The 12,549-nt window shown below is 39.5% G+C and overlaps 1 protein-coding gene across 20 annotated transcripts in view; it reads right to left on the bottom strand.

Annotated features, from left to right (window-relative positions):
* BAZ2B (bromodomain adjacent to zinc finger domain 2B) overlaps nucleotides 1–12,549 on the bottom strand; it is a 385,196-nt gene that overhangs the window by 188,355 nt on the left and 184,292 nt on the right. For all 20 annotated transcript variants that reach the window (XM_085873227.1, XM_085873230.1, XM_085873237.1 and 17 more), the window contains exon 12: nucleotides 3,134–3,242. In XM_085873227.1, the coding sequence (XP_085729353.1) occupies nucleotides 3,134–3,242 (109 nt within the window). The remainder of the gene's footprint in view (nucleotides 1–3,133; nucleotides 3,243–12,549) is intronic.

Raw genomic sequence — 12,549 nt, 5'->3', positions numbered from 1 at the left:
GAGGTCTGGATGTTTTGTCGCTGAATTCTGAGGTCTCGATAGACAATCATGAAATTTGACATGGCAGCATCTAGTAGACATGGAGAAAACATTTAAATGGATACAAAACACAATTGACAACGTATAGAAATAAGGGAAGACCGGACAGATTTGGTGCAAAATATTAGCTGTTGGCAAAGTTTTCAAGGAATTGACCAGTCCACACGAATATGGAGCACTGGAACATCCCCCATGGAACTGAATATTCCCTCTTCAGCCTGTTCTTCAGCTTAAGTCACCTGCAGTCTCTGCATGGAAGAAGCCAACATCACTCCCACAGGTGAGAAGAGTGCAAAAAAGAGATCCCTTCATTGAAAGACCAGTAAACCTACTCCGAATCTTAAGCAAGGCCATGGAATCAATCAAAACAGCTGACATTGTGTTTCCCTTTCTCAAACAGCCTACTCTAAGATCATCAGTTTCAATTCTGTTCAACTTTGTTTGTGTTGCTGCTTCTCTCTCAATAATGGATGAAAGCCCCAGGAATCTTAAAACATGAGGTTTGAGCTGTCTCTCTGAATGTATGGGGCATTTGACATGTTCTGGTACCCCGCTCTGCTTGCTACATCCAAGGCCACTTTCACTCCTGGCTCACCGACATCCTTCACTCGTGCAGTTGGCGTGTAGCCGTCAGTCGAATCCTGCAAACTCATTTGAAGCTTCTCACAAACTACAAGGCCTTTGTCGGTGGCTCAGTTGAATACTGCTCTCCAATATAAGCTGACGCCCCTACTTCTCACATCTATATATATATATATGTATATATATATATATATATATATATATATATATATATATATATATATATATATATATATATATATATATATATATATATATATATATCTCTCGCTGTGGAATCCATTGCTCTCAATATCAGACATCTCCCACAAAGAAACTGAAGGACAAGGCCTGTTGCTCTCCCATTGCAAACAACTTGGTGCCTTTTGTTTTCTACCGCCTCTATTCCGGCCTTGCTCCTGCTCTTTAATTCCTCTGATCCTTTCTGGTTCTTGAAGGATGATTGCATTCTTCTAGCAACCCCTCCATTGTTAAAAATCGTAAAGTCCGGACTTATCGGTCACCTCCACTCCTTTGTTCTTCGTTTCTCCTACTTGTGTAACCACAATCCTGAGTCGATGCACTCCCACGGTTCCATCCAGGGCTTAAAGGTGGCAGTGCACCACCATGTCATGTCATTCTCAATCATTACCTGTGATCTTTTGTATTCCCATTAACGAGCCTCTAACCAAGCTCTCTTACTCATGGGTTACTACATTCCTCCCTTCTCCTGTCTCTCTCCCCCATTCCTTTCATCATTCATTCCCTTGCTTGCTATGTCCACCTGCTGCCACAGTATCTGTACGTTACCTTTATTCTCTCATTCACTTTACCGTCTTGCTCTTCCATGAGCCTAGACTTTGTGTACAAAAATCTTTTTTTTTTTTTAATCTCAAGTTCATAGTGGAGCTTGTACATAATTCAATTGCAGGATAATTACATTAGTAGACATCAGTGTACCTTCACATGAATTACGACACGAGTAGGCAACGGACTAACACATAGTAAATGCAATTTGAACCTGTGTTCCAAGCATCACGAGTTCCAAGCATCAGTTTATTTGAGAACGCTAAACAGGCCAACCCAGGTTAAGAAAGAAGAGTATGCAATTGTGAAATTGTATTAATGAGGCAGGTGCAAAACAAAAAACAAAAAAAATAATCCTTCTGTCTCGCACATTTACTTGTAAATTATTTCACAAATCATTTGGAACATAACATACAAATAACCCAAGGTTCACAGGAACCATTTGCCATGGTGTGCTATGTTGTACCTAAAGCTGTCATGCAATATATAAACAACAAATTTTATGAACCAGGGCATACAATAACACAAAATAGAGCTGGGTTGACAGAAAGATGAAGAAAATGTATATAAAAAATAAATCTCTAATCAAATCTCACCTAACGAGGCCGTGTTCGACACGATGGATTATATCAACTGAAATCCAAGAAGTGTACAATCCACAATATGCATTATGTTACTTCGAAAGGTTTAGATATTCACCAGCTGGAGGTTCTGTCATTACAAACCACGACAATGTCAAAAGTCAATAGTAATCATCAATCTAAAACCCCTATGTGTTTACATATTAACTTTTTGAACAATTAAATTATTGTTGATAAAAAGGGATGTCTACTCAGTGGCGTAATGCTTCGAGCATCCCCTCTGAATTTGGAAAGTCGGTGGTTCGAACCCTGGTCGAGTAAAAGCAAAGAATTGAAAATGGTACGAGCTGCTTGCTTGCTTGATGCTCAACATTTAAAGGAAAGAACATGGACAAACAACCATAGGTTGGCAGTACTAGCACATGCTTTGATGGGCCAAATGGCCTCCTCTTGCATTGAAGTGTGTTGTAAGGGATCTTTTTAATTTTCCTTCTTTTTTATTACTTACTATGCACAATAAAATGGAGGAACGTTAAACCCCTCCGACCCTCCATTGCACATCTGTGTCCGTCTCCGCCTGTAACTCTTATTCCTATCTCCTCCCAACCTTTGCAACATTCTCTTATCTTTCCTATCTTCCTTTTCTCAACTTAAACTTTTGCAAAATGGTCTCCCTCCATGTGTTGAGAATAAAGCTACGGCTTCGGACCCGACACAAAAACAAGTTTGCTCAAGCCATTCGGGTTTCCGATACAAAGCTCCTTTATGGCATCTTGATAAAAGGTAGTTACCAAAAGCAACACTGATTGAGCGTATTAATGTTTGGAGACATGAAAAATCACCATTTGCAAATTTTATGACACAACAGAAAAGATAATGTAAGCTGCAAATTTTCAATTTTGAATACATTACCAAAATATTTCTTCATACCATCAGTATAGCTGAGGGAAGGGTGGGTGGCGGAGGGGGAGGCGGAGTGGAGTGGAGGTAAAACATTATACAAGCATCCCTCATCCAGCTTTTGATTTTACCTTTATCTTTTCCACGTAGCCTACAAAGAACACAATTCCCAACCAAAGTCTGGCAGTTCATAGCTGAAAGGCTATCGAGAGAGGGGTGAACGCTCGACAGTTTTTACAACTCACCTTGATGACCTCAGGGTACTGGCGATGTTTTCGGCCACAAGGAGAGTAGTACACCACTTCACCCTGGAGCTTCCCCCCAACACTGCGGATCCGTGTCTCTCTGCGCCAACTACAGGGACAGATAAATACAGATGGATGCAAGAGGAGTCTCTACTTGCGAACAAAATGCATCTCATAGTAATCATTCTGACAAGTCGAACAATGGAATGTTGAACTGAGTTCGCAGGAACCATTTCTCGAATCAAATTCTCACCTACTTATGTGATCCTGTTCAATGCCATTTTGCTCCGTCAGCATCCGTTTTACGTGTGACATTTATATACTGTACTTTATATATTTTTTTTAAAAATGTAGTTTTTTAAAATAAATTATGTATTGAAAATACCATACAGATAAAGACAAATGTACAGCTATCAACAATGGCAGCCATTTGCTAATGCGAGCAAGAGCTCAACACGTTCATCAATGAGGGAGGCTAAGAAGAAGTAGATTTTAAGTGAATACTTTATTTCAATTTTCGCAGAGAAGAGGGTACGACATACCGTGTATTTGAATAACCAATTAGCCCTCATGGAGAAGAAAAATAAAGCTGCCAAACGTGTTGCGATGACAAAGGGAGAAGTTATACAGCAATTATAACGCGTGAAAATACATTCAACTCCAGATTCCGATGCTTTAAATCCGAGCGTGCTGAAGGCGCATGTAGCGTTGGAATAATATATTTAATGACATGGTATCGATTAAGGACAAGTATCAGTAGTTTTGGAGGTAGCAAATACAGTTTACAGTTCCAGTATTTGGAAATTTGAAGAACGCATCAGATAATCAAACATAATCGGTGCGAAATGTACTTTGAAATATCGTTGGGGAATTGGTAACATGACATATAGGTATTAAAACGAATGACACTGGTGGAGCTTGGACTGCACGTGCACCCTAAATTCGCTGGATATAGTTATTTTTACATGATGAAGGTCACCGTCACAATAAACACTTTCAATTATTAATCGAATTGATATAAAAAGATTAAATAAGGCCACTTTTGGCGAGCTGAGTACAGTGACGTATGACGCACACGTCTCGTGGAACGGAGAGCTCCTGACGTAAATCCATCATGTAAATGCTGCACAACTATTTTTCAAACATGTTCATGTATTTATGACCTTGCTTATTTATGATTGGGCACTCAACTTTCTGTCTTATATCTTCGTCTTCTTCTTCTTTTAAAATTAATCCATCAAATATATAAATTAAGTGATTCTGTTCAATGCCATTTTGCTGCATCAGTATCCATTTTATTCATGTAAATTATTTACTATAATTGTCTGAATGCTGACTTTTCACAAATATTCTGATGAAAAAAATCCAACAAAATTCAACACTTCCAACCGCACATTGAACGTTCATTTGGAGAATGTCTTTTTGGTAAGTTTCTTTTGTTGAGTCATTTGTTGCATAGTTATATCATCTCTAAGATGTTTACAAAAATTACAACTACATCATTTAATCTCTGTCGGCAACAGTTCCTAATTTGAGCAGCATATGCCATCACCCTAAATAAGGACCAAGAACAAATACGTACTACAAAGAGTTTCCCTTCACCTGGAAAAACCTGTGTTTACCCATGGTTAAACATGTCATGTCACTTTATCGTGTGCAACAGGACTTCACGGCATCAGTTACTATGGCGGTTCACAAAACGCACATTTGTCAAAAGTATCGTTTTCTCTTTGAAGTCTATACACCAATCAGACATCAACAATTTCATATTTTGAAGGCCATACTCACATAAACATTGATCTCATCACAACATTAACAAGAACAAGTCTGAAGATGACAATGGTTCACGAGCGGTATTTGACGATGTAGATTGTTTCAGAAGTCAAGGATGAGACAATTTGATAATGTTTGACCAAGTTATAAAAATGATCAACATGATGTGGTACGGGTGACGGGTTATTAGCTGCAAAATGTCGAAAACTCGGTTTCGTTCAACAACTTTCAAAATTTGACCTTTGCATAACCTTTAAAGGTCACAAAACAATGTTGTGGACATTAAAATAAGGAAACAGGATACGTGCTATAGCTTATTGGAGTTAGTTTGTCGAAGAAGGTCAAAAACACGGTTCGATTCCCACAACTTTGAAAATTTGACCTTTGTGAACTTTAAAGGTCAAAGGTCAAGGATTATGACCTTTGGTGCAAAACTTCCTCCGGAGAATTCCAGGAACAATATAACGTCATATGGTCTATATGGCATTTCACACTCCTCGGATTATCCATACTTTGATGAAATCAGCGTAAAAACAAACTTGTAGGGGGCGCCACGGGAAAGGTGTTCGAGATAGAGAAAAATGGTTTCAAGACTTTAGGTGGGGAATGACCTCAAGATTATGCATAAAAAAATATTGTCATCCTAGCTCTCAAAGTTTGGGTGGTCGTATGATTTTTATGTCAAAATTCGCAATTTTCTAAGTTTGTGACCTTGTGACCTTGACCTTGGGATGAAAATGAAAAATCGAGCTCCGTGGGGCTATGCAGGTGTCATTGGGCTAACCAAATACCGAAATCCCTGCCACATTCGACAAACCCCCGAGGAGAAGATGCAAATTGAAATCGGCTACCCCTAAAAACACACGTCTTTTGGGAGTGGCTCCGCCCATAATGGGCGCACCACGCCCATTCTCAGGAAAACATAACTAGATCATGATATAAACCCCCACCAAAATTTTATCAGGATCAGATCAAAACCCACGGAGCTATGCTCAGGACAGACAGACAGAGAGACAGACAGACAGACAGACAGACACACACCAATAACGAATATAGTGGTCACTTATTTTTTTTCGTTAAAATATTTTTTCGTGAACCAATTATTTTTTTCGTGAAAATATTTTTTCGTGAACCAAAAAGAGCAATCAGAGATTGCAGACCCTCACCAGGACTTCTTTTGTGTGGTGTATTTTGTGTAGTGTTTGTGTACTGGTGTGTTACGTAATTAATAATAGACATAACGAGAACTGCCACTTTATAACTGCTGGCAGTGATGACCGGGTACCAAGACGTCCCGCTTTGATGCAACCCCGCGTTGGTCAAACGTGTGGCTCTCACTGCTCCTGCTCTCACTATAATCGGACAACTGACCCTGACCCATGACGTTGTTTATTATTATTCAATTGAATTCAGAATGGGATTAAAATAAATTCAATTCAAATCAAATGGAAGACCAAATAGGTTACAGCCCTGTATTGGAATAATCAGAAGGAACCCAAACAAGCAAAAAGCAAAGATGAGGTCATCAGGAGGAACCTGGATAGGATTCACATTTCAGCTGCTCTACCCTCAAACCCATCCAGGCAGGGTCAAGTGAACCTTATTGAAAAACAAAAAAAAAACAACAACAAAAACAACCCAGATCAAACCAGAAGGGACACTCGGTAGAGCGCATACCTCCGCCATGTAATGCCTGATCCACAAGAACATATTGGGCCCAATACATTTTTGAAATATCATGCTATATATCATTTTTGGCCCAATCTCTCAAAGGTGAAGAATCACTTTAAATATTAAATAATTCTCGCATCCGGATTCGGATCTTCATCAAAATCAAATCAATTCGGTGTTGCCACACACCTAACCTGTCCACCACGTTTCATCCGAATCCATCCACAACTTTTTTGAGGTAACCTGTTATATATCAATTTAGCCCTATCTCTAAATGGTGAAGAATCGCTTTTAAAAATTTCGGATCAGAATTTGGTTTCAGATCTTCACCAAAGTTGAATCAATTCTTCCTTGTCACATACCGAACATGTCCAGCAAGTTTCATCCGAATCCGTCCACAACTTTTTGAGATATCGTACTATATATCATTTTTGGCCTCATCTCTCAATGGTGAAGAATCACTTGAGAAATTCTAGTAGTCGGATCCAGATCCGGATCTTCACCAAAATCTAATCAGGTTGTCTTTGTCACACACTCAACCTTTCCACAAAATTTCATCGGAATACGTGTACAATTTTTTGCGACATCCTGCACACAAACAAACAAACAAGCAGTCATAGACTGGTACTTACGAAATCGTCAACTTGACCTCTGACCTTGTCTAATAGAAGGTAGCGACGCAAACCAGAAGTTTCTACGATGATTCTGTACAAAACCATCAAAAATCGAATGTTTGACCTCACTGTGACCTTGACCTTTGACCGATTTTGACCAAAATCTAATCAGCACTAGCCATCACCCTCCTGAATCACGTGGTGTAATTTGACATTGGTAGCTTCTTCCGTTCTCGAGTTATCATGCCTACAAACAAACACACAAACACACAAACAAACAAACACACAAACAGAGGACGGAAGTCATCAATATACTTACGAAATCTTTAGATTTCGGAAGTAACAAACAAACAGACAAACAGACAGAGAGGGCTGAAAACAGCCTCCTTCACCTTCGGTGGCAGAGGTAAAAAAAAAATCAATAATTCTGGCTGTCAGACCATGCGTCTGATCAAGTTGAAATTTAAAACATGTATTCCACATCACTACTAGATCATAAATGTGAAGTTTCATGTCGATTGATTCAGCGGTTCCAGAGAAACCATTATTTAATTTTTTCCTTAAATCCAATATGGCTGCCAAAGCACGTGACCCATCAATTATTCCTGAACAAACTTGTACACCCATGGCTTGGGGAACACTTGTGCGAAGTTTCCCCTCGATCTGTCCAGCCGTTCTGAAGAAGAAGATAATTCGAGGTTTTAGGGTAAATCCAATATGGCTGCAAAACCATGTGACCTATGACATCATATGTGTGAACCTTTTGTTCCTCATGGAGAGACGGATACGTGTAAAGTTTCGCCTTGATCTGTTTCGCCACTTCAAAGAAGAAGATTTTTGAAGTTTTTTTTTTAGATCCTCGTGGAGGATCTCGAAGTCTTACGCACATTGTTGTTCTTCATCTTCTTCTTGTGGACTTTTTTGTTTCACAGCCGACAGTTTTCATCGAAACTTCCTGAAACTTGGCATATATATGTAAAAATACCCTGTGCAGACAGTAACCATCTCCGATTTTGAAAATTCCTCCGAGAAAAAAAGTTATGAAGTCAAAATATCTCCGCTAATGGAAATCGCCTCAAAAATCATCTCCGAAACTAGGCAAGCTTTTTGAATTATGTTTGCGGGAATCGAGCAGGGCATTAACAGAGATGAATTACCACACATATGATACATCACTATGACATCATATCAATTTTTATGACGTCATTCCTATTTTTTGACATTTTTTGCTTCACAACCCAGAGTTTTCATCGGATTTTCGTGAAACTTGCCATGTATATGCAGAAAGCCCACGCGGAGGCAGTAACCATCTCCGATTTTGGAAATTCTTCCTAGAAAAAAAGTTGACGTCATAATATCGCCGCTAATGGAAATCGCCTATACCATTATCTCCGAAACTCGGCAAGCTGTTTGAATTTTGTTTGCGGGAATCAAGCCGGGCATTAGCACGGATAATTTATCGCAAACCTGATAAATCACAATGACATCATATTCGTTTTTATGATGTCATCATTAAGAGGACGAGGATCTGAGCTCATTTGAGCGTGTTTTCAAACAATATGGCTGCCGAATCAACTGAAAAATCACATCAATTTTTTTTTCTGTGGACCATTTTACCCCTAGACGACCCTCAAAATTTTTCATACTGATCAGATGTGGCGTTCTACATCTGCAATTATGACGTCATAACGAAGGCACCTAAGACGTCACCAAAACATCACACTTATTCCCCATGAGGAGTACTTGCTATATGCCAAGTTTTAATTTTTACCTTGGTGCGGTTTCAGAGATACAGAGGTCCAAAGTTTTGCCGTTTTTCCAACATGGCTGTCACACCATGCGACCTATGATATCATACTTATGACTAAAACATTCTACGTGAGTAGTCGCACCTACTGGTGAAAAATTTGGTCTCAATTCAACAAGCGGTTGCAGAGAAAAACACGAAAGTTCTGTGCGGACAAACGGACCCAGATGCAATAACCTCCCCTTCGGCAAGGGTAATAAACCAGAACTCCCTAACTATGAGGCACAGCAGGCTCAGTAATATGTCCATGTCAAAAACCTGGTGTGTCTCAACAAATAATCACATTCACTACTTACCAGTTGCTATTTCACTGAGAACTTCACTATTGTGACATATAATTAATCAGAGTTGGTGTCAAAGCCACCTAATGCTCGCCCGTTTAGACATTTATCGTTTTTAAAAGACTAGTCTAATAATATTTTTTTTATAAAGCATTGCAGTGAAGTCTGATCCAAATAATTTTAAAGCAATATATGAATTTGTATATTGTAATCAGTAAAAAATAGTGTAGTAGATAAAAACATGAGGAAGGAAATAACTTGCACCAAAAACTTTAACATTTTCACGCTCACGCTGACGCTGGGGTATCGCTATAGCTCTCTGTTCTTCGAACAGGCGAGCTAAAAATGGTTAAATTTGATAAGGACAGGCAGCACAGTTTCATCAAAAAAGAACTAGCCGTACGTACACAGCGCTTCGCTCATGGGTTTCATCAGACAGAATGTTGTACTTCACAAACATATTTGTAAAACATGTTTTTAGAGTCTTGATGAAGATGTAAAACTAAGAGAAATACATTTAAAAAAGAAGGATATTTTATAACAAGTAGTTGTTGTTTCTGCTATTGTTGTGGCTGTGGTGGGTGGTGTTGTTTGTGTGCTCCTCCTGTGTATATTTTTCTATTGATTCGACAAGTATTACTACATAATAGTGTGTGCTATGTCTGTGTCTGTCACGCTTTATTATAAAGGGTTCCTGTTGTCGTAGAATTATATAAACAGAACTGTTGGAACCACGACATTAAACTCAAAATCCCACTTATTCTTCTTTTTCTTTTATTATGGAAAGACAGGCTTTTAAAATAGGAATCTTTCTGATCAAAAGGACATGAATTCTTGTTACACATTAACTGAGTAATAGCTTTCCAAACAGGCAACTTCATTACGAGCTTTTAGTACCATTTGTATTATTCCACTTGACAGCAGGAACCCTTTCAAATAAAGCGTGATGGACAGATGGTCTTGTTATAATGGATACTTAATTTTTATTGGAGAAATATTGTTATTAAAAAAAAACAATCGCTCTGTGAAGCACTAATTACCAGCAGAGGTCGTCAAAGATATGAAAAAAAAAGAGAAAGAAAATGAGAAGAGCAACCAAACACAGAATAGCAAAGTGATATGTGGCTGGGATGAGAAAGAAGTAAAGAAGGTGGGCAAAAGTGGATGCCGAAGATTTGTTTAAAAACAAATAAATCCGGATAGCATCCAGTGTGTGTGCCTGGGGTTGGCTTAATGGTTCGGGTGGTAGGCTTGGGATCTGAGGATCCCGAGTTCAAATCCCCTCAGCTGTTGAATTAATACCAAGGTGGGGTTGACTCTGCCCGTCATCCTTCCGAAGTCGGCAAAATGAGTGCCACCTTGCTGGTATCCTGTGTCGGAGTGGCGACCCGTCCAGGATTGTGCCCAATAGCCAAGGAGACTGCTTAGGCAGCACCAACGCTCTGCACAGAGTACGGTCCAAATGGATGCATGGACGGATGGTCCAATGTGTGTCTGCATTGCGTCGATTGACAATTGAGTATAAAGTTATATAATACTGTAAAGGCTGCACGTCTTCAACGACTGTCATGCCGCTGGAGCGTATGGAATGAAAGTATCTCATCTGTTACGTAAATTTGGTGTGAATCGGCCTTTCAGAATGCACGATTCCGGTGAATCTATCGACAAGATTGGCCAAGAAAGCCTGTCAGACACCCACTTTTAAAGCTCTTTCATGCGAACCCAATCTGCTTGTATCATGGCTTAATATGCCAATTGTCTAAGTGCTATGGAGCCACCTGATGGCCACACGATGTTTCATCAAAACGGGGATTTATTCGGGAAGAAGTAGAACATGGCCACACAGCGGTGATCAGTCAGTAAACAATGATTAAAAAATAAACAAGTCTGAAGACGACAATGGTTCACGAGCGGTATTTGACGATGTAGATTGTTTCAGAAGTCAAGGATGAGACAATGTGATAATGTTTGACCAAGTTATAAAAATGATCGACATGATGTGGTACGAGTGACAGGTTATTAGCTGAAAAATGTCGAAAACTCGGTTTCGTTAAACAACTTTCAAAATTTGACCTTTGAATAACCTTTAAAGGTCACAAAACAACGTTGTAGACATTAAAATAAGGAAACAGGATACGTGCTATAGCTTAATGGAGTTAGTTCGTCAAAGAAGGTCGAAAACCCGGTTTGATTCCCACAACTTTGAAAATTTGACCTTTGTGAACTTTAAAGGTCAAAGGTCAAGGATTATGACCTTTGGTGCAAAACTTCCTCTGGAACATTCCAGGAACAATATAATGTCATATGGGCTATATGGCATTTCACACTCCTCGGATTATCCATACTTTGATGAAATCAGCGTAAAAACTAACTTGAAGGGGGCGCCACGGGCAAGGTGTTCGAGATAGAGCAAAATGGTTTCAAGACTTTAGGTGAGGAATGACCTGAAGATTATGCATAAAAAATATTGTCATCCTAGCTCTCAAAGTTTGGGCGGTCGTATGATTTTTATGTCAAAATTCGAAATTTTCTAAGTTCGTGACCTTATGACCTTGACCTTGGGACGAAAATGAAAAAAAAATAAATCGAGCTCCGTGGGGCTATGCAGGTGCCCTTGTGCTAACCAAATACCAAAATCCCAGTCAGATTCGACAAACCCCTCGGAGAAGATAATTTTTCATGTCAAAATTTGCAATTTTCTAAGTTTGTGACCTTGTGACAAAAATGAAAAATCGAGCTCCGTGGGGCTATGCAGGTGCCATTGTGCTAACCAAATACCGAAACCCATGTCAGATTCGACAAACCCCTCGGAGAAGATGCAAATTGAAATCGGCTACCCCCTAAAAACGCATGTTTTTTGGGCGTGGCTCCGCCCATAATGGGCGCACCATGCCCATTCTCAGGAAAACAAAACTAGATCATGATATAAACCTCCCACCAAAATTTTATCAGGATCGGATCAAAACCCACGGAGCTATGCTCAGGAGACAGACAGACAGACAGACAGACAAGTCGGTAGGCGGACATGGGTAGTCGACTACCCAATAGAACCTGACGCGATGGGCCCGTTCGATGGGGAATGACATGTGGATTAAGCACACGACAATTCATGATTCTAGCTTCAAGGGTTAATGCTGCAGATTGTTTTTTCGTTAAAATACCCCCACATTTAGAGGTTTTTTGGCCGTTGCTAGGCAACAGAGGGGTCCGTAGCAACGGTTCTTTCTCACACATAACTAGGACATACCATGAACCTACCATACCAGTTTC

This window comes from Eptatretus burgeri, chromosome 3, assembly GCF_056783735.1.
Source record: "Eptatretus burgeri isolate ZD-2024b chromosome 3, Ebu_testis_v1, whole genome shotgun sequence".
NCBI lineage: Eukaryota > Metazoa > Chordata > Myxini > Myxiniformes > Myxinidae > Eptatretus > Eptatretus burgeri.
The sequence above is the reverse complement of the archived record's forward strand: the minus strand, read 5'-3'. Positions and strand labels throughout refer to the sequence as shown.